The 23,923-nt window shown below is 40.3% G+C and overlaps 1 protein-coding gene across 1 annotated transcript in view; it reads right to left on the reverse strand.

Annotated features, from left to right (window-relative positions):
- Positions 1-1,724: 1,724 nt before the first annotated feature.
- CHRFAM7A (CHRNA7 (exons 5-10) and FAM7A (exons A-E) fusion) overlaps positions 1,725-23,923 on the reverse strand; it is a 113,434-nt gene continuing 91,235 nt past the window's right edge. Inside the window, exons 7-12 of the mRNA XM_019533161.1 lie at positions 15,809-15,888; positions 12,955-13,122; positions 12,177-12,371; positions 10,315-10,401; positions 8,819-8,928; positions 1,725-5,155 (exon numbers count right to left, since the gene is read on the reverse strand). Of these exons, the coding sequence (XP_019388706.1) occupies positions 4,637-5,155; positions 8,819-8,928; positions 10,315-10,401; positions 12,177-12,371; positions 12,955-13,122; positions 15,809-15,888 (1,159 nt within the window). The 3' untranslated portion in view covers positions 1,725-4,636. The remainder of the gene's footprint in view (positions 5,156-8,818; positions 8,929-10,314; positions 10,402-12,176; positions 12,372-12,954; positions 13,123-15,808; positions 15,889-23,923) is intronic.

Raw genomic sequence — 23,923 nt, forward strand, 5'->3', positions numbered from 1 at the left:
AAAGTGACATGGTGCTATGCTAATATGTAGTTTTTTAAAAAGATTAGTGAGTATGCCTAATTCAGCTTGCTTTGTAAAATAACTGTACACACCCCTGCTTGAGCGTATTACTGATGTGAATCAATGGTATAATTTGTAAGGGACAAAAAAAAGAACTGAGAAACATGACTAGAAATTGATTGAAAATACTTGTATTTGTATCCTAGCATTGTCCCAATTAAAGTTGTCACAGAATTCAATTTAATTGCATTTATGGAATTACTGTACATTCATCAGTGCTACAAAATGGTTGTCATTTCAGGGCAGAAAAAAGGAAGCACATACTTTTCTAGGTCAGAAAAAAGAGACAGCATCAGCTCATGTAAGATACAATACATTGCATCTTATGCAAATGAGGAATGCTTTCAATGTGTATTTTAATAAACCAAATTTAGTTCTATAGGCACTAAAGTTTTAGACATTCATAGCCTTGTAAAAATAAGCTGAAATGACAATAGAAAGTAGTCTCTTGTGAATGCAGACCATAAGACTACTCTATTAGATTTTCTGTAGTATCAGGTGATGGACTTGCTCTCAGTCTTATTACAATAAATCAATATATTTATATTCTAAGATTAGTTCACAAAATCAATATGGGCTACAAGGCTTTTGTGCCTCCCCTATACTTTCGACTTCATAAAAATCAGTATGCCTAGAAAGCCTGTTACTTTCTTTACCCTTAAATCTCCACTATCCATTATTTTAATACCACATTTTCCAATGTTTGAGGCACCATCTCCAAGAAGGATAGAAAAACTGAAAAAAGGTTTTTAACTGAAATGTTTTAATTTTGGTTAACTTTCATTAAATACATCAAAACACCTTCATTTTAGGCTTTCTTTAAGGGGGAAAGCATTTTGTGCAATGGAAAATATGGTATGCTAGGGTTTGTCACAGGGTAGAATGCCCTGTCTGTGCAAATACCTGAATACTTGCTTGTCACCCAGGTTCCAAAATTAAAACACCGGCAACTATGTCACCTTCTGGTGCTTGTAGCCTACACAAGCTGTACACCTTAATCCTACCATGCTATTTTTCATAACTTGCTATCCCTTGCTACATAAAGAGAAGATAAAATGAGTCTATTCATGATTGCGATGATATTCAGAGCCGAAGTCTAGTGCTTGCTAGTAAGAGGCGGGGAGGAGAGAGAGGATGTAAACAGACTCTACTAGCACAGCTGCAGCTCCCCAGAAGCATTTTCCCCAGAGACCTGCCACTGATTTAATTTCCTAAATAAATTACACGATTTTGATCTGCTCAGTAAAATATTCTTCCTGTACAGCCCAGGCACAAACCTTACCTCAGCCCAAACAGCTGTTCGTATAACTGTTGTAGATCCATTCTGTCTGTCAATCCTTTGCATGATACACTTCGAGGGTTAAATACCCTCTAGTGCAGAGGGCCAGCATGAAGTGTATGTATCATTTACGCCCCACTGAAGTTACATTGTGAGAGCTTCTGTGCTAACTTTGTGCTCTCTTTCCATGTGGGAATGATCTGGTAAGCAGCATGTGATTATGCATCGTGTGATATGGAAATTGCCACTGACCTTCTGTATTCATCTCTAAAACACGTTTTTTCTTGAGAAAGTGCCATTTCTTTTGCTGTCGAAGTTTTGTCCATTTGAATTTATAATGGTTTCAAACATCAGCAAAATCAGAAATCAAAGAAACAGATCAAAAGCCTTTTGATCTAAAATATTTATTTGTACTGGACCCAAAAGGTATAGTACTACTTATATAATAAAACAATATTTAAGGGACTCATCTTTTTTAATGCCTGCTATACACTGTTTCTTATTTTAAAAACAATGCAACAAAAATAAATTAAACAAGGGCTTTGGTTTTTCCTCTTCTTTCCCAATACAAAGCAAAAAGTGGAGCAATCAAGAGCTGAACTAAGATTAAACCCCACAGCTGTCAACACAAAGGGAAATTCAAGAAACCTTTAAAAAAAATCTCTTAAACAATATTGTTATATCCTATATAAAATAATTCATTATTTTAAATAGTTTAAATATTTCATTTATATTTATTTAAAACTAACTTTTAAAATGTTATCAGTGGAATTGATATTTGGCATGGCATTTAAATAAATTTTAATTTTTAAATATTAAAAAGCTTCTTCATATTCAATACAATTCTATATAAAACCAGAGAAAGTAATATACATTTCACACATAATACTGTACATGGTAGCTGAGCTCCAAGTGAGCTTTTTATCCATCACTCAGATGTTTCAGAACTCAATCATGGCTCTACTATCCAAAATGCCATAGCTCTGCATTTTAAGATCATAACAGATCATTACCACGAAATATGTTCCATATGTTATAGACATGTACTATATAGTAGTTAAATCCCATCTTGATGTACAGGGTTCTAAATAAGCATTTCCCCAGCATTTAGACCAGAATATTTCTTAGCACGTACACATATACATAGAACACACACAGATTTGGTAAGAAAACTACCAGTTTGGTTCAGCTCATTAATCTGAAAATGTATAACTTAAGCAGCATGATAACGTACCTTAAAAAAAAAAAAAATTAAAATCAGTGTTGCACTTGCTGCCAATGGCTATAAAGTGACAACACGTTTGGCATGCTCTGTCAGCAACAGGAAAACTGGGACTCAGCTCATCAGTACATTTCCATGGTGCATTTCCAAGATGCCTGTAGCAGAGTGACTGCTGACCGCTATGTCACCTAACATGCAAGATTTCTTTAGTGTGGCGTTCAACCACTGGTCGAGCTGCTTCAGGGTAGGATAGTTGGTCCCAATTTTCCTCATGTAGTCTGTTCCCATAGGACCTCAATATCATAAATCATGAACCATTCTCTCCACCCTCCTACAAAGCTCCTTCAATAGCAAGAAAAACCGTCTGTGTTAAACAAAATGTTTATACTGCTTTCTATCAGAAGGAATTTAGAATATAAACACAAGTCTGACAAAAAACGTTCTGCCAGCCCAGTATATGGTGCCAAAATCTTGTCCCCATTCAGAAAAATCACCTTAAAACTCCCTTCTAAAAGGAATTTTAGAAAGCTGGAAGCTGTAGGGAGAGAGGGTCAGCAGACAGATCAGTCCGGGCAGGCCTGGCATTAATATTCTGCCCCCATAGCATCCACTCTTGGCCACTATGAGAGATGAGATATCACACTAGGTAGATGGGCTTGTGGTTTGACCAAGTATGTCAGTTCTTCTGATTAAGCGGCTGTCTTAAAAATCCCCATTTGGAGGCAGGGAATTGCTCTGAGCTAGTAAAAACTTGAGGCAGCTGGCAACACACTCCAGGGTTAATCAGTCTAATCAACAGTTTGTTTTGGTTCAGTGGGTGACCCCCTTTTGCATTCGCATTTGGTGAATATGCTGAACAGGAATGTTTGCTGAATCAGCACATTTGTATATGAGTTTTTAAACAACATTTGCAGAAGAAAATGTGCCAATGCAAACCCACTTTTTCACACCAGAAAGCCACTTCTAAACTCATCCAGTTGGGGTGGACATGCATATTCTACTCAAATGAATAGACAGCTCAGATTTCAAATACCGACTCTTTGCAGTGAATTGCTTATGAGCACTCCACAAAGATTATTTTCAGGAATTATTTGGCAGATATTTCTGAATAAATACATATGAAAAATAGCTTATTTATTCCCCCAAGGACAGCTAATAAATATATCAGTGAATACATTAATAAATACAAATGATTTGCTCAGCTATTGATATCATGGTTAAGATTTTGCACGGGACAAACTTCACAGCTTTTGGGGGCCAGGAGCTAAATGGATTAAGGGCTCCTTGCACCTATTTGATTCTGGTCCGCCCCAGCAAACACTAGAGAAACACCTTGCATAACAGATGCATGAAGAGTCCTTGTAATCCCTACACTATTCCCACTACCAACGGGCTCCCATTTCACTGCTCGCAAAGAGACTGATGGGAGGCAGCCTTCTAGCCCTCTTCTGCAGGGACTCTACGAGAAGAACTGTTCCCTGGCCAAACACAGGACTTTCACTTCTCCTTTTCGTGTCTCTAGTCCTTTTTTGCTGACATGAAGGGCCCTGAACAGGGATGAGGAACTCACTAAAAGCCTTTCCTTCTGATTCTGCAATTCAAATTCAGGTAATGCCAATAAATAACCAGTATGATTTTTTCTCTAAGAGCCTGACATACAAGAAACAAGTCTCAGGGTATGGACAGACAACATAAGTATACAGATTCAAAACAGGTGAGAGGAGAAGAATTTATCACAGATTAAGCCAATCTGTTTCATCTTTCTACTCTATCCTATGCTAAGTAGAAGCTAACCTGCAATAATTTACCCCTAATGAAAGAATTACATAAATGAACTTAAGGGTTTGTGATCTTACAGCTGGCCCCCACTGAAGTTGGTAGCTTCAATTTACAAAGTAATCAATGACTTGGGCTGCCTCTGTTTTCATATGCCCAACTTGACTGGGATAGAAGAGGCTTAATTTTCAGTAGTGTTGAACTGTATGGGGGAGAAATAAAGAGCATGTACTCCATATATTTGCTACATGACAAACCTCAGAGGATTACTGACATTTTGCAGATTTACAGCTAGGTAATTAAGCAAAATCTTTAGACACAGCCTCCACAAAGTTCGGTGCTGACATTAAAATACCAATTGTACAAATGATGGTGAAGACAGAAAAGGCCATCAAGCAGAGACGATCTACCACGGAGGCAGCAAACTTCCATTCATTGCAAATAGCTTCCTCCTCATCCTGGTCTCTGAACCGGTTTGCAATGTAGCGGACCTCTTCTAAGATCTTAGCTAAATCTGGGTCACCTTCAGAGGGATGACCACTGTGCAGGAGATTTTCTTCCTCGGTTGGTGAACAGGTCATCCTCCCACAGATTACCCCAGAATCAGTGGTGGGAGTACAATGGACCCCTTCTAGCCCCCTGAACCCAATATAGAGCATGTTTCCATTACTGGACTGCTGTCCACTCACAGTATTCATCTCCACACTGGACAAGCTACACCTACGTTGCTTATGCTGACAGGCAGGGCGCACTTTATCCTCCCCTGGTCTCTTCATCCTCAGGAACCAGGCACACCAGTTCAGAAGGATGATTCTGGTCTGAAACAAGGTTAAGCTAAATTAACATCTCTGTGCACAAAAACAGTCATCAGTAATTATTTATATACTGGAGGCCAGGTGGCCATGCAGGCCCGGGTCTCCGCTTACTTAAGTTGCACATTAGTTTAGTTATACTGCACCTAATGACCCAGCAGAATCACTCACCAGCCATTAAGTCCTTTGTTTCACTCCCAGCACTGCTGTTAACAGTTGCTATTAAACTATTACTACCAGGAGTCTCAGTACTGTTGAACTTTCATTATATTCATGTCAGAATAGTAACACAATGCTTTTTAACTTTAGTGGAAATGATTAGTGATTACTTATTTCTTTATTAGAAACCAGTTATTTTCAACAGGCCCCTAAGTAGTTTTGCTTTACGCTACAGGCAACAGACTGCATTTCTTTCACGCTTGTTTCTGTTTAGCATTGCACTGGTTTGTAGAAGCTGTTGCTTAAACAGATGTTACACTGATTGTATTGTATCACTGAATTTTACTGTGGTTTTGCAATGCTCTCACTCCAACACATTTTATGACACCTGATTGAGGACTGTGGAAAACAGATCTGGATACAACACAAAGCAAAGATGGGACAAATGGCCTTGGTAAGAGATTGCTTTCATTTCAGTGATTACAAATCAAATCATTGGGTTACATTTTTATTAGTTTTCTGCAGCCCTACAGAAAAGGCAAGCAAGTCAGAAAGTGTTTCCAGATTCAGCTCACTCAGATTTCAAATAATGTCCCAAGTGTTTCTCCTTCAGAGTTCTGTCATTTATTATTTCAAATCATATCTAAGTCTTGCAATGTAATTTATACTGTACTTAGTTCATTTGTTACAATTTTAAAATGCCACTTAAAGGAGATATAGTTCTGGCATTATTTTGAAAGCTCATCAAAACTGAGATACCTTGTATTAGTTTTCTTTTTCTATTAGCACGATTCACCTGAAAAACCATTGGCTTTATTAACTCAGAGTCTGATCCAAAGCCCAGTGACATCCGGGTAAAACCACTGTTAACTTTCAAAGGGCTCTAGAAGAAGGCTCTTTGATACCAAGTTTCGTTACTGTTATAGGATTATTTCAAATGATTCATGGGGAATACACGTCAACACACTTCTTGACACTTGCTCTTTAGGTCACACTTCAGTTGTATACACAAAACTCAATCATTTTCTTTTTTTCTGACTCTCAAAACCAAAGCTGGGGAAAGGTATGTGTCTGTCTAATGTCTGTAAAGTACGACAGCTGTGGGACCACTGTGCATAAATGTTCCTGGGAGCAAAGACAAGAATGATAACCAATCCCCATCAAAATACTACATTTCATTAATAGTATGACACTGAAGGATGGAGAATGAGGTCTTGTAGCATTTTACAAAAATCAGGCTGGACAAGATTCAGTGTAATCTCATTAAGATTTGCTCAGTGTGAGAAGGGCTGAAATTCTGTCATGTGCCTCAGAAATTCCAGACTTCTGGGCTCCACCAAGAGGTCAGGCAGAGGCATATTAAAAGAGGTAGATATTAGATAACTCTCTCACCTCTTGCAGAGTAACAGCACATCTCATGAACTGGGAAGTAGGTGGTACAGTGGCAGAATAAGATGCAGAGGATGCATATCAAAAGAAGGTGCTTAACAGACTTGGGGTAAGATGCCAACAATGGCAGAGTCTGTGCTTGGAGATAGTGCTGAGCACTGCACAGGTGCAGAAGTACATTCCCATGAGCTACCAGGTTTGATACTGCAGTGTCAGTCAGTGCCAAAGACATTAGTGGGTGGTAATGGATCCAAAGGTCTCACATGGTCTGCACTATGAAAGCATTTATACAAGTATGTTTTAGTTCTTGGATATGCCAGAGATCCACCACTTCAGAGCAAACTCAATTAACTGAGTCTGTCTGCACAGGAGCTGATGTGAACCACACTGTACCGCATGCAGTTGTAGAAGTGGTGAAATGCACATCAGCACAGAGAAAATGGCAGTGGTGCGCTTTTGAACTAAAGCACCTTGGACGTGCTTTAGTTCAAAAGCGCACCACTGCCATTTTCTTCACACTTACATGCATTTTGCTACTTCTACAACTGCAAGCGTCACAGCACCCGGCACTTTTCAAAGCGCCTGGCGCTGCGGCACTTCAACATCAGCAACTTGGGGCATTTTTACATGTGGATCTCAGTATGGACCTTCTCAGGCTCCACAAGCTTCTCCTGCAACCTTACACAACTGGGAGCTTGTTCATTCAGTGCCTCACCTATTCTAAAGCATATGTTTCCCAAGTCAGTGCAGCTGACCCCAGTGGGTGAGGAACCAATTTGTGTGAAGGCAGGTAGGAGCTCCCTTCAGGTCTACTGCTGGAATGGCTCCTGGACCATGACATGGAGTAGTGAAGGTGCGACACCAGGAGGACGGTGCAACTCCAGGAGGATTGGTGCCAGGGTCTAGGTGTGCGGCAAAGAATTCATCTAGCAGGGGTATGCATAGTTTTCTCTCAAATTTCTCCCTTGTCCTCAGTTTGAATAACTGACCAACATCACATTTTGTGGGTGCATGCACAAGCTAAGACAAACTCCTTCATATGGGAGGCAGAGGTAGATATTAGTACCTCGCAAGAAACTCTCTGACTTAAGGGAAGCCATCACAGGACAAGCCAGAAGCAGTCTAAAGAGATGGAACAAAATTTTAGAAAAGAAAAGAAAACTAGAGAAGAAAACCAGGGGAACAATCTTCCTCAAGCACCAGGCTCAAATATGGCAGGACTGCAGAGTACAGCTGCCAAAGAAAATGAGGAGGGGGCAGTGAACCAGAAGCCCCTTTACCAAAGAAAGGGTTAAAAAAAACCCCAAAATCCTAGTTGTTGTTGAGTAGTAGGCAGGGGTCAGTTGTGAATGTTAGCTGAGAAGTTGCTCTAACTCAGCCATGCTGTTGAAAGGAAGTGAAGAGCAGGATGTCACTCTGTTCTTGATCTACCTGGTACCGGGTAGCAGCCCAGAGGAAAGACCTGGAGCATCCTGTGTGGATACTGCTAAGGTAAGAAAGTCTGGACCAAAAAGCTCAGGGTCTGAGCTTGGCTACATGGTGACCAAATGTAACATATGGAAAGCTCAGAAATTCTCAAAGCAAGCAAGCTCCCTTTCTATTAGCATTCCTCTCTAAAAATGGTACTTGAGGATGTTCTCTCCTAAGAACAATATTTAAATATTGTACCCAGTAATGCTGTTCACAAGCAGAGAGGTAATTAGCTGCATTAGTCTGCAATCAGGCAGAAGGCAGGGTGGATTTGCACTTAAATACATAACTAAAAAATTAACTTTTTAAGGTGAAAATCCACCTTGTCTCCTGCTACCAATGCTTTGTATACTTCACACTTGTCAGTCATGGGCATCTCACTTTTTTTCACCCTTGCCAATGGTATTATGGTTTGTTTGACATAAACCTAGCTTATTCATTTTCATTATTAAAAAGAGGCTAAAGTGCTTTTTAGCTGTAGTACAGATGAACAAACATTGCACTAGCACCAGTTAAATTTAAAGCATTTAAAGAAGGATATTTTTAAGCAGCAGGAGTTAATTATAAATATTCTACCACTATAGCACATCTCTAATCTGAAAATTTATAGAGTGAGTTAATCAATATTGATGAACCAGAATCAGACCTTACCCATTTGGGCATTTTCCCTCCATCTGGATCATGATGATGATATTGTAGAACAATAACAGTGACAACAACCGACAGACCAACAATAATCATAGTGCTGGCAAAATACTGAGCTGCAAAAGCAAACAAATCATCACAATGTATAATCAAGATTATAGTAATATACGTCAATAACATTAAGCAATATCGTTTTACACATTTATTATCATGCTTGTGTACATTTACATACATAAGCTTTATTTTACACCAGCCACTTTTTAAAGCATTTGGAAGCAATTTTCAAAGGCAGACAGAGCAATCAGGTACTCAAGTTTCATTGATTTTCCAGAGGAGTTGGCTTCCTTCCTGTTCTTAGTGCCTTTGAAAATGTTTCCCCTCATATTTTTTATTTGTTAATACTGGATAGAGTAACTTTTTATTTAGTCCACTTGCTTGTTTTCCCCTTGAAGTTTCAGTTTGCTCCTGAGGAACTGTAGTAGAGAAGAGCTCATTATATTGTTACCTATATTTTATTGGGTCTGCTCTCACTATGTTCCAAGACACTATAACCGCATCTAGGGAAACTCTTCTGGATTATCCCTGTGTGATTTGCAATCTGTTTTAGTTATATTAGTTAGCCTTGGATCTTCTACCAGACTGGCGGACCCAAGTCCACATAGGAAGTGACAGCCAACCCTTGCAGAAGAATCCTGTTAACAGCAAAATTCACTGCATGTAAATGAAGCAACACAATTGGCTTGAGTGAGAGGAAGGCTTAAACTATCCCATGAATATTAGGCTTGTGCAAAGTGGCTAGTATTTGCTTCAGATTCAGATGTGGCCAATTTGGGGTATAGCGATTCAATTCAGTGATTCGAATCACTGTCCCGATTCAATATGTCCAAATCAGCCAGGCCAGGCCCATCCCCCACCCCTCTCCAAGCTCGGCAATGGCTGCCCCAGCTCCTGACACTTGCCCCACACTGCATGGGGGACTTTGCACAAGCCCCATGACTCCCCCCATCGCTCCCCCAGCCCCCAACAGGTGCCCTGCATGGGCCAGCCCAGGCCCTTTAAGGAAAAAAAATGGAAAAAACCCCAGGACTCACCCCCCAGCCCCCGCTCCACTGCCCCTAGTACTTACCAGCTCAGAGTCGACTGTAGCTCCCTGCTGCAGCCACTGGGGGGACTGCTCGAATCAAAGCTTTCCGAATCTTTTCCAAAGATTCAGAGAACTTCAAATCAACTTGGACCTTTAAATTGGTCCCCAGTCTTTGTTCTTTGCCTTGCACTACCCATGTTTGCCAGGAAAGAGGTATTGAGCATCCTCACAATCCTACTGAAGTCACTGCTTCATACTCTGAGGGATTAGACCTAAGCATCTCTTTCTTGTTCAGTGACAGATGAGCATTCAGACTGTTTGCCTTCTAATTTGCTGTATTGCTGGCCTTGATGTGAGTTCATTCCAATTGATTTGGCTTTTTAAAAATGAAATAAAAGATGACAATAATTGTCCTTACCTATTAACGGTACAGAATCCGATGTTGCTGGCATAATTTCTGCCACAAGTAACATAAAGACAGTGAGAGACAATAAAACTGTTATCCCTGAAAGATAAACACATAATACGGAATTAGGCCAGCAGCTTCTCAGGTAATTTCTCTAAGGAGCAAAAAGCAAACCTGAAGGCATGCTCTCTGTGAAATGTATTCTCTCAATCACCTTCTTGCACTGATTTACTAATTTTACTCACTGCAATTCTCTTTTCAAGCTAGTTTTTTTTTTTTTTTTTAAATCCAGCTGTAGAGAGTGGAAATCTTGCCAAACCTGTTTATTTTTTTCTCAATCTTCTCTTTTGTTACTATGGATACTACCAATACAAAAAACCTTTACATTTCCTGAATAGGTTTAAATTTTCTACACTTCTACAAATAATAATTTCTTTTTGTCCTTGTTATAGCAACGGACAGCACTATTCAGTCTGTAGCACTCTCCAAAGGCCGTGGATAAAATGTGATAAATCAAAGTGCTTCTTGCCTTCTGCTCTACCACTCCTTTAGAAAATGTCATGATCTAGATTCTTGTTTTAAGCATATGAATGAATACTTGATATAGTACATGACAATGATCAATAGGTCTGGAAGTTAGAAGTAGTTAGGAATCCTGCAAGCCAGACACTGCCCTTGAAGAGAGACTCAGCTGTTCTCTCTGAAATTAGCTGTTGAACTCTCAGAGGCAAAGATGGTTTGTGGTATCTTTTACTGGAGCAGTAAGTGACCTCTGTTGCTTGGGTTCCAAGCAGCCATGGCACTAATTTTTAGAGTTTGGCTTTTGTTGCTCAGTGAGCCGCTCTCTTTGCTGAATGTGGTTCAGATGTTTTCATGGCAAAACCTCAGGACTAGACTTGAACAAAAGTGAGCAGCTATCGGAGGAAGTGAGACTAAAAGACAGACAATCCAGCCTAAAATGGCAAGATCAATGTTAAAGAACAGAGTAGCTAGTGTGAACTCTGTTATACCACCATTTGCACTCAGTGCACAGGTATGTGGTCTAAGTAGTATTTAGACACGTAAATAAGTACAAATTATTCCACCCTAATCGGTTCTTTGAAAAACTGCTAACGTGTTTCCTTTTATAAGGTGCCTTCATCTTACATTTCCACAGGATGGAATGCCTTTTGCCTCTGTGCATCTAAATTGCTATTTTCTAGCTGTACAAGTGGCACAGATAACATTTCTAATTCCCCTGCAGTGTGCATGCCTAAATGCACTAAGCACACACGGCAGGATATACCCATGCACCCATTCTCGATGTATGCCTCCGTAAGTCATAAAAATGTGCCAGGCCAAGAACCCATAGCTACTGGCTGTTACCATCCAGAGAGAGCCTTCCCGTATTTTATACCAGTGGCGGAGTAGTTGGCTGCCCAGGAACCTGGAGGCCTGGGATCTTGGCTTCTGTCACTGAGGAGCAGGGGCTGAAAACTACATCTTTCTGATTTCCTAGCCTAATGCTCTATCATGTGAGAGGTTATTACCTCTGCTTTATCTTTAGTGAACCAAAAAAGGGAAATGTATGAAGCCAGCAAGCCACAAACATGGCAGACAATGCATGGCTCAGGGAGATGGATGTTACTGTAGTACTGGACTGGCCTTGGAGTCTAAGCCAGGCCCCTGCTCCTACTTTGGCAGAAACTTCCCTACTGCTCTTCATCAGTGTTATCCAATTACTATTAAATATCAGGGACTGCCATGCGGTTTCAGAAAGACCAACTGCACTGTGCTTTGATGGTTAGAGGGGACTTCATCCTGACATGCTGAGGCTGTTCTGAAAAAATCCTTTTTTAAAGTCCAAATTTTACAATCCTTTATAAGATATTTACCTAGCGAGATCTTTTCTCCTGAGTCTGCTGGAAGTAGAAAAACTAAAAGAGCTAGTGCAGATATCAGTACACAAGGAATGAGAAGATTGAGTCCATAATAAAGAGTCCTACGTCTCATAGTCACTGTGAATGTCACATCTGGGTATGGTTCTTTACAACAGTCATAAAAGCTTTCAGTCCTCTTCCCAGGGACTCCTGTGTAAGTAAAAAAAAAAGGTGAGGAAAATGAAAAGCAATGTGCACAAAAGCTATGCTCTTGTATGAGTTACACCTTGCTAAAAGCCTACAAAAATCCTTTTCAAAATTCTACTTTAGGCAAGACTTTCATCTTTAATTCCAATTCTCCTATCACATGACAAAAAGCATGTAATTAAAAAGAATGCAAGATGGAATGGTGTTCACTTAATTTATATAACAATAGTTTTCTCAGTGCCTCTGCCTTCTTCATATGTTGATTCTGACCTTCTATTGTTCTCAGTGTTTCCAATGGTATTGGCTTGACTTTCATACTTGAAAGGTACAGTAATCCACTGCTTTGTGGGGTAGGGAGATGGAAGGGCAGGCATCTACAAAGACTGCTATTTGCATGCCCCCCAAATGTGTTAGGTGAATACATTGATCCATGTACCTTTTTATTACCCACAAATAGGCAAGGGGGGGGCTGCTCATCATTTGCACTAACATCATTCTACACTGCTCTAATATTTCCCTCCTCTTTAATGGCTATTAAACTATCAAAGTACAGTGTGTCAATGACAATCAGGCCCAAGGAGCTTACCTACAAGATCCCACTCTCCATTTGAAATATAGCCAGATATATCTGCTTCTTGCATCTGTAAGTCCAAAGACCAACCATCATAGGTCCATGATCCAAACTTCAAATTGCACTTCTGAACATCAAATGGAAACCAGCGCACATCTATGTAGCAAGAGCTCTTGAATATGCCTAGAGTAGTATTTAAAGAAGAAAACAAACTGAAATTCTTGTTCCATGCTTCTTTACATTGCCTTATATTGCATGTTGCACACTGCAGCTTGCTGGTACATACTTTAACATATAAGCCTTGACAGGTTAAAAGGTGCAGCATTTAACCACACTAAAAAAACAGGTTTGAAACACAAGTGTATTTGCACTCCACACTCCTTTTCCTGATTTGTGTTCAGATTTTTCCATAAATGTTTTTTATCTAATACTGTTTCCTGGTCTTAGTATTCACTTCATGATGTGGCTTGCCTAGGATTACTCTTAGTAAAGATAAGGAGAGGTCCTGTAAAGTCATTTGCTTATTAAGATTTATGTGGTGTTAGTTCATTCCTTTCAAGAAAGCTAACCTCTTCTTTTTTCTTCTTGGGTCCTGTACAAAAACACATGTTAGATCAGCACCCTTCTGTACTGCACCTGGTAGGACAGAACCAAGCACCCTTGCTAGAAGAAAAGGAGACCTCCCCCAGGAAGTCCTCCAAGGATTTCAAGATTCAATTCACCTGGAAAATATTTAAATTCCCCAGTGGTAGATGCTACAGATCTACTATAGTTGCTATAGATAGGGCTGTGCGACACTTCAGTCCCCAATTTGATTTAGCGGAGATTCGGCCTGATTTAGTGACTGAATCTCCTTATCTGAATCGAGTCAGGAGACCCTTTAATCTCTCTGAATCAAGTCCCCCCACAGCCAGTAGCTGAGCTGGGGGGCGGGGCCCCAGTTCGCTCAGCAGCAGACCCAGAAGTGGACTGGAAGTACTTTGCCGCCAAGCACACGGAGGACCACACTCCTATGGGACCCTGCATCCACCCCAGCATCACAGGGTTCATGAGCTTTGCCTGGTACCTCAAGGTATGTAGAAAAACATTTAAAGCTGTGGCTATGGCCAAATCGCTGATTCTCTGAATCAGCGTCAAATCTTCAGATTCAGATTTGGCTGCATCTGAATGGGTGACAGTAATCCGAATCAACGACTTGAATCACCATCCCTAATTTGGGCCAAATTGAAATCCGAATCAAATATGACCCGTTTTGCATGCTCCTGCGATAGACAGACCAAAGAAATCTCAGATTCTAAGACTTATGCTCATTAAATTAGGGAAGAGAAACAGGATGGTACATGCTGTGTACCTGATAAATAAGACTCAGCATGTTTCTAATTTCAAATAACAAATGCAACAGATTTCTCAGGAATGGTCTACATACTAAGTAATCTTCATACCAAGTATTCAGTAAGCATTTCAAATAGTAAATATAGACAAAGTAATTGGTAACAAAGAGGCTACACTTGGGGAATACATTATTCCTTATGAATCATTTCTTCAGCTTTAGCAAACAATACTCCTTTATTCCTCCTATATGCCTGTATATTTTTAATTTATTTCTTTTCACTATTCCAGGTCTCTGAAATATATTTTTAAAAATGACAGCAACAAGAAAATAGTCAACAGCAATGCTCCATACTAGGACAGATAAACGCATATAACTGCAACAAAAAGTTGGTTTTTGCCTGGTGTTGTTTATGCAAAAAAGTATTTTCTTGAAATCTACCTGTGTAAAATGTATATAAACATATAATCTAGGTAGTGTTACCAGATTTGCCTGTCACTTTGGGGTGTGCTCATTTATTAGGGGTGTATTTCTGGGGTCTCTGTAATTCTATCAATGTGCAGCTTGTGTTACTTGTGTTTTTATGTGGAGCTGTATCTCTTCCTTCTGCAAGTCCTCACCCCCTGTGGAGCTATCTTGCAGGACTCCATTTCAATGGGACTGAGTTACTCCAACCACTGAATTAGTCAAACACATAGATGCACGTACACACACAGATTAACAGGGCATGCCTGAGCCAGGCCAGGTTATTCAGCATTGACAGGCTAACACCCTCATATGCTTTGAACTCAGTTCATCAGGGCAACAATAAAATGCAGTCAGACACAAGCATACGGGTTAATAGAGCGCATCTGAACCAGGCCGGGTTATTCAGCATGACATTCAGCTGACACCCTCACATGCCTTGAACTCAGTTCATCCCTTATTTCAGTAGGACAAAAATAAACACAGTTAGACATACATACACACACACTAACAGAGTACGTCTGAGCAGGCTGGGTCTGAACAGCACTTTCAGCTGATACCCTCATGCGCCTCAAACCTCAGCACATCCCAATCTTTTAGTCTGTTGATGAGCAGACCCCACTGTAGTTTTGGGCATTACAGGGATCTTTGGGTCAGGTAAAAAGAAGTGTTCCTGCAGAGCAAATGGGGACGTCAAGGGGAAGGAAGAGTAAGTGAGGTTCAGATAGAGAGAATAGCAACCAGCTTGACCATAAAAGTTATTTGACCATAAAAGTTATTTATTGCCAGATGTATGAACTCACAAAGATACCAGTAGTAATAGCCATACAACAGGGACAAATAAAACAGTTACAATATTACATAGTTTCAATTAGGTACCTGGGGAAGTCTAGCTCAAGTTTGATCAGCAAAAGTCAGGTTTAGAAAGCTGAGCCTGGAGTAAGAACATAAAACAGAGATCCCCTAAACATGGTCTCAGATTAGCTTGCAAAATATACCACTGCTTAATATGAGTAGCATGAGTAGCAGTACAAGTAGCCAAAGCCTATCACATATACACAATCTACTTCTTACCTGGAGGTAAGTATTGACAGTGTCCTGAAGAATTGACTAAAACATTGGTGTGAAATGTAGCATCAAACCGTTCATCAGCACTAGAACAGAGAAAAATTATGTTGAATTGAAAACACCAACATCAATGAGCGCTTAAACATATATCTAATTTTTCTTACTAAATAAGGAATATTGCTCCAAACCAAAAACAAACAAACAAACAAAAACAACCTCCATCAGATCCTCCTCCAGCACCACCTTTCTATCAAGTGTAACTGACTGGACTTGAACGATGTTGTTCCCATTTTACAACACTGTTAATAAAAGGTGAATTCTCTCTGCTCAGCTGCCGTATAATCTTAAAGGAGATTCCTTACAATGGCTTGATTCAATTGACTTCAGTTTGAGAAATAAACTCTTTTTCAAGAATCTTCACTAAACTGCACAAAAAAACAGTCTCCTCCTCTTGTTGTCTGCATTAACAGGGTCAAAACATGAAAGGGTCATGTTCCACCTCTTGCTACCTGTTGCATAGTCTTTACTTTGCTGTTAGTGAAAAAAACAGTCTAGTATAGCACAGGGTCTATTCCAACCACCATCAACACCAGGGGGAGTCTTCCATTCACTTGAGTGGGTGCTGCTCCTTGCATATCTAACTCAAAAGCCACAACCTTATTACCACTGTCTAATAATATAATAAAACAATATTACTAATGCTATTTGTAACACCAGACTGTGACTGTCAGAAGAGACTAAAGGAGATAAAGATTAAGACGCACGTTTTAAATTCCACTCTGTTATGTGGATGACTTGATCATGAACAATTTCAAAAATACTTGACATAGTGTGACCCAGAAATTTCTTAGGCAACTGGATGCTAGAAACTTCTTTACAAGAACAGAAAATGAACAAAATAAAAATATTCTTTCCTACAAAAATAATTTAGTGAGCACATTGCCATAAATTGCTCTACCAGAGATTTCAACCTAACTAAAACAGTAAACATAATAGCTGCACATGCATGTATTGCATTGTGTACACTAGATGAAATATTTTCTGTTGCCACCTTTATTACAATAGTTTAGTACAAGAGCATACAGTAGGTTTTTATTTTTGTTCTATAAATCCTTAATAGTTCAGGATCTGGGTATCTGAGAATTTTTTGACATAGGTACTGAGTGTTGATGCTATTCTGCTAACAGTTGTGCCCATATTAATTGTCTGGAATCCCACAGGAAGGCATTATTAATGGATTACCCTTCGATCTAGACCCAACTGGGTCCCAGAGAACTCAAGTTTGGCAACAGCTAGTGCGGTTTCCAAATCGCACTCCTATCTTAGGTTTTCACCTGAGTATGGGGTGGGAAATTAAGGTATGTAATGTACATGAGTATGTAACTGGTATATTAAAATAAATGGGGGGGGGGATGCAGGTTCGAATCACACCAAGAAGAGCTGAAATACAATCTAAGGCACCTTTAAACCTCCAGGGAAAAAAAAAAAAAAATCAGATTTATGTATAACTACCAGCCCCACAGGGACCATAACATTTTTGGGGGGTTTGATGTAATTTTCTTACAGCACATTTCCCACAAAGGGAAGCTGTGTTCTATACCTGCGTTATCACGGTACCATTGTGCTCTGTCAGTAGGTAATATTCATCACCTGCTTACCCAAGTAATCTCATTTCTGTTACCAAAAACTAACTGAAATCGTTAGACAACTTTGGTAGTCAAGCAAATTCTGGATCTCATTGTTATGGATCACAATGCAAGGAAATCCCATGCAGGTGAAACTGGTCTCAGAAATAAAACAGGGATCTGGGTGTTTCATTTCCCACGGAAAAATAGATAAAACCACGGTTTTCCCCTTTTTATCAGAGAAAACACAGATTTCTCCTTTTAGCAGAGAAACCCGCAGATTCCCTGCTTTTGCCAACAGCTCTGCAGGCTGGCTGAGCTCCAGCCTGCAAAAGCTGTTCGCAAACAGGGCAGGAAACTACCCAGGGGGGAAGGGCAGGGCCTGAGACTCTCGGTCAGCCATGGCTCTGTTCGGCTCAGCTCAGCGTCACTTCTGCTGGAGCCTGAGGTAAGTGGGGCTTGCAGGGGGCTGGGGGCCCCTCTGGCAGGGCTGAGGGGGTTGCAAGTCATGGCTACGGGGGGGGGTGGGGAGGAGGAGCCAGGAGCTGGCCCTGCCCCCACCCAAGCAGGCATCAGCAGTGGAGGAGCCGGCTCCATGCTGTTTCTGCTGCAGCTGCCTGCTGTTGGGGGCAGGGAGCTGCAGACTTGGGTCCCCGACCCCATAGCCCTGGTAGCTGGGGGCCCCTCCGGCAGGGCTGGGGGCAAGGGCTGTGGGTGGGGGGGCAAGAGGCACAAGTAGGGTGTGGGGCTGTAGTGGGGGCAGTGAGGGTCACCAGCAATATGGGGGGGGGGCGCTGCAGGGGGCTTTTAAATTTTAACAACGGATTTGGGGGGTTTTGTCAGAAAATCTGCAATTTTTCATCAGAGAAAACCAGGATCCCTAGATAAGGATGCACATCCTCTCCTGTGACAGTGAAAGTAAGTTAAAGCAGTATCATCAGCTCCAGTCTGTGCTTTGGATGATCCAAAATCTTTTTTTTTGTGGAATGATTTGAAATGGAGAATTCTCTGATCTTCCTGCCTATTAGCAGTTTAGAATCCTGTCATTTTCAAGTTAACTTCAAAAACAGCATCAGAAAAGCAGTCTTCGGATCTAAAATAGAGAGAAGGCACAATATTCATGACCCTGAATAAATGCACTGAAGGATAAATTCCGAAAGAAGAGAGGAAACTGACACCAATTAGTAAAAGTAAATTAGAAGACAAGTAGAAGAAGTAGAGTAAAAAGTAGAGAGAGAGAGAAAGTGAACTTTTCTAGTACAGGCCTTTTTATTACTAAATACAAAATCTTGTGAGAAAAAAGAAACAGCATCTTGAAATGTTTTTTTCTTTCCCCACTATAATAATTTTATATCATTGTATGCTGTCCCCGCAGCAATTTGTTTATCCCCTTTTCACCCTGGAGACCTCTCACTGAAGCATGTCTCAGACTAGAATAGATCTCTCTCCAGTATGCTCCTTCTTAGAGTAGGATCAAATCCAAGCAAACAGTAGCTATATTCACTCATTTTTCAAAACCTCACCGGTTAACTGAGTGCTCAGATGCAATAAATTTGGTTGCACTTCTTCCACATACTAAAGCTCTCATACAAGGCTAGATTTTGCAACGTGAGGAGGACCAACTCACATGCAAAGTCTGCAACCTGGTTAGAGAATGGGTTTTCAGAGTCCTGAAAGCAGAAGATGTAGCTCACCTGCTTTAAAGGAAGAAGACCTAGTTCTGCAACACTTAAAACTTCTATTACTTATTTACTCACAGAACTAGCTGCACTGGTTTCAACGCGAGTAAGGGCTATGGGATAAAAAACAGATTAGCTAGCAAGACAAAAACTGTCATGAAGCATAAGAACATACTTAACAGAGTGGAAACTGGCACGGAGAATGCAAAAAAGAATATTAACTTGCTGGTGGGGCAGATTCTAAATCCTTCTCTACCTGAAGGCTGAGCCAGACATGAAACGGTTATTCCCATGGGCTCTGCGCCTCATCGCTGGGAATTTTGCATAGAGTAAAATTTTCACAAGTAATTAAGAACCCAAGTTCCATTTTCCATCTTGATTTAGGAGTTCAGAAACCAGGAGTATTTAGGCTCCTTGTTTCCCACTATGCTCCCAATTGCCTTTTGAAATGCAGGGCTTCAAATGAGGTGTATTTAAGTACTTAAAAAATGCACCCTCTCCTAATGGAGCTTCAAGCTTCATTACAGAGACTGTGTATGAGAGTGGTGTTCACATGTCAGCTTGTAATGACAGCCTTTCCAATGAGGAGATAATTCTTGATAGAAGTTAAACAAGGCTGGGGTAAACACACTGGAGATACTCAAAAAAACCCCCAATAAGCTTCAATCACAGTAAAAGAAATTAATACGTCTCCCCAGTCATATGTGCCAGTCACAGCTGTTGGTTTACTAGAGTTGTTTTTCCAGGTACTCTATGAAGGATACAGAGCTGCACCCAAAATAATTTTGTGTATGTTCCAATGCATTTGAAAGCGGTGCATGTCATCAGTTAGATGCAGCAGCAGCCACAAAAGGGATGAAAGGAACGTTCCAAACCTCTTTTAATTTGAGAATGTACAGCGAAAGGAGAACAACCAGTAGCCAAAATCACGATTGCTCAAATACAGTTATCCTATTTATGTAGCAGACAAAAATAAACAGGCAATTTAGCACTACAAAATGTCTGTAATTGTGGTTAATACTGGATGGGTTAAAGTCGCACATCAGTGCAGAGACTACAAAATGTATTAACGAAGCATACCCATAGTAGGTTTACCATATTGGGAAGCAATATATAGTCATAGAGTGATGCTGTGAGCTATAGAAAGCAGACTATTCTCCCCTCACATGCAAGTTAGTTCCACCCAGTGTCAGCTCTGCCTAAGAGATTATGGGAAAAGAGGAAATAGGTAGTAACCTGGGAAGGACAAGTGTAGAAGCAAGCCCATAAAAGAGATGTGCAAAGGCATGATTTAAGGCCTAGAAAAGTGGCCTATGTAACAGCTAGCAAACACTTCAAATAGTTGCATACATGGTGAACTGATGTACATAAGTGCATGTGTGTTACCCTATTCAATAATAAAAACATTAAAAACACTAAAGGAAAACTATTTGAAGTAAAAAAAAATGCTCTTGCAAGAAAATGTAACCTAACTAATATGATGTGATGAAAATCCTGAATTAAAACATGCAGCAGCTGGCTTGAAATAATAGTGTCACTAATAAACCTTCTAAACTTATTTTATACAACAATAAAAAGCCATTACCACCCCAAGGTAATGTTGGCAAGCCTAGTCCCAGATCCTGTACAAAGGCAAACGTTCTCAATTAAGGTAATGACTGTTTTGCTTGAGAGAAGACTACTGAAGCGAGTCCTGATCAACGTTCAATGTAGAAAACACACCATTAGCTAAGAAACAGGGCAAAAGCTGAAACGAAATGTACTTCATGTAACAGCTGAATTACTTGGGATACAAGATATGAATCTCTCCAGAAGATATGAATCTTTTTGAAGACTCAAAAAGAAATGGAGGATTGTGACTATTAAGAAAAACCTGGCAGAGATTATACAGTAGCACAGCGAGCTGATAGTGAGGTTTATTACAGTAGCCTAAAGTTGCCCTTCACCAGGCTACTATGGATACATCTACATGGGATGTTTACCATAGAGCTGACTAATTAGCTGCACAGTAAATGTCTCAGCATCTACGCATGCGGCCCTATTAGGCTGCAGTAAACTAACAAACTCCACTATAGGATAGTACTGTACAAGTACTATCCGAAAGCAGAGTTCTTTAGTGCACAGCAAGGCACACGTGACACTGACTTGGCTGGCGGGGCACGAGGGTGCTTCAGTGCACGGGCTGCCTGCTGGCTAGTGCTGCACTGGAGCAGCCTTGTGCCCCAGCCAGCCCCTTCACAGCATGTTGAGCTGGGTCAGAGCAGCCCCAAGCTGGCAGGCTGACCACCCTGGCCCCTCCCAGCTGTGGCTGTTCCAACGCGGCACAATTTATGCTATGCTGTGCTGTGCTCCCAGGTGCATGTTTAAATATGGCACCCAGGAGCAATAAATTCCAACGCAACATGCACTGGAGTTTATTGCTGTGCATTAATTGCACATGTAGACAAGCCCAGTTGCCAGTCAACATGAGTAAGAATCTGCAAACTATTTAACAGAACCATAAATCAAAATGAGAACAAAGTCTGATGTCTATTTATGTCTTCTTTAAGTGTGCAGTTTTAGATAATATACTGTAAATGAAAATGTTCAAAAATGTCATGTAATTATCAGACAGCAGTGATAACTGAACTACCCCATTCACATTGCAAAAAGTTCACAGTAATAAGGCTTTGTTTTAATATATAGCTTATTACTTACAGTAAACTTATAGTTTACTTACACTTCCAATGGTAAAGTTTCACAATAACTATATGCATCAAAAACCATCACTTTAAAAATAACTCCTGCATACCTGTCACATGCCATGATTCTAAAAACTGCAACTATTAAAGTGCTGTTTATAACTAAATCAGGTGGTAAGTTAAATTTCCAGTTTTATGAATTAGTGGTACCTCCACAGGTATCAAAAGAGAAAAAGACCCTGTACCTGGAGTAGGAAGTGTATTCCAAGTTTTCCAAAAAGGGGTCTCTCCTCTAATTCTGTGTGTTCAACTTTGGGAACCCAAGAATAAATCCTCAAAGGTATTTTGGCATTTATCTACTGATTAAATGGGAACTGCTGATATTATACACAGATGTACAGTAGCATGTTCGATCGAAGACCTGTGGCTCATTGTTTTATACACCACTAAAACCTCTTTGGAAAATTTAAATTTATCTGGCATGGACTGGTGGGAGTTTGGAAAAGAATGACTACATTGTGAGATTCTCACAATTAAGTTTGTCTTTTATTAAATAAATCTAGCCAAGGAAAAATGCTCAAGAGAGAACATTTTTTTCAGTTAAAAAAAGATTAAGCAAAATTAATGTTGTGAAAACACCTGCTCAGGTCACGTGATGTTGTGCACACAGAGTGGAGCATCTCAAAGACTTTCTAGGCTGATGTGTAGGAAACTCAAGCACTAATTGTAATGCTTAAGTCAGAAGTAACAGCTAATTTTAACTGGCAGTTACATTAGGAAGTGTGAACTCTGTAGCAGAGTTTGTCCCAAGTCATTTAACATTAAATGCACCATTGAGAGAAGCACTCAAGCATACTGTAATCAGAGCAGTAATGTGAGCCCTAGAGAACAGCGCTCAGGTGGTTGACAGAAACCCTGTCACTTGGTGCTGCTATAACAATATTATGATTCAAACACACCTGTGACGGTGACATTAATCATCAGTGATCAAGTGGATGGGGGGGGTAGTGTAACTGCAACTGACACATTGGATGCAACTACTCTATAGGGCTTACTGAAACAAAAGAAGCTCCTGAAAGGGATGAGAGAGAATGTGCTTGTTATACACAGCAGGGTGTTTAATCAGCAGACATATGGCAGGGAAGGGAAACAGAAAAATCTCCGTAGAAGCTGTCAACAAAACAAAAGGTTCATGTCATCTCCACGGACACAGAATTAGAGATGAGTGTCGTATCTAGCACATATGGACCAAGGAAACAGATGTACAAAGCAGATGCATTGTCTTGCCCTTAGCTCGGAAACTCCACCGACAGCTACTGCAGAACAGGACCAGAAGATAAAGAGGTACCAGTCTTCGGTGTTTTAATAATGCTGCTATGGTGGGAAGGGTGGATGCCTAGTTAGCACTTCCAAAGGCACTGCATAAGAATACAGGATTGGAAGAGGACTAAAAAGGATAAGAATACAGTGTTGCCAGCTCTTCTGATTTTTGGTGCTGTTCTTAAAGTCCACGCTTCCGGAATGTGAAAAACTTAAGTATTTCTTTTATCTGTATCTATCTATATATCTTTATCTATATAGAGATATCTATATATATTTATATCTATATATAATATTTAGAGAGAGAGATAAGAAAGAGTTGAGTTTTTCACATTCCCGAAGCATAGACTTTAAGAACAAAGCCAAAAATCATAAGAGTTGGCAACACTGAGAATATCAAATCTGGTCTCTCTTATGCTACAGGCACAAAGCACACTATTAAACAAGTTTTACCTCATACCACAGATAAAGAGAAGGGGAAACAAAGGATATGACCAACCCCTTGCCACTCCAGTGGCATGAATTTAACTAGGTTAAAACATGCTCAGATGACTCTAGAAGAGACATATGCCTGGCACTACAGAAGGGGTGAAAGTCCTCCAAAAGATCTTGTCAATCTGACTCAGTGAAGCCTCCATCCTGACTCCAAATCTGGCAAATCAGTTTGACATAAGTACATGAGATGGAGCTAGCAGCTAGGTACCTCAGAAATATCATTAGGAGACTGTCTGAGGGACAGGATAGGAGGGACAGGATAGGAAGGAAAGGTGGAGGAGTAGCACTCTACATCAAGGAGGAATATACTTCCTCGTTAAT

Source organism: Crocodylus porosus, unplaced genomic scaffold (assembly GCF_001723895.1).
Source record: "Crocodylus porosus isolate Cpor-Errol unplaced genomic scaffold, CroPor_comp1, whole genome shotgun sequence".
Taxonomy (NCBI): domain Eukaryota; kingdom Metazoa; phylum Chordata; order Crocodylia; family Crocodylidae; genus Crocodylus; species Crocodylus porosus.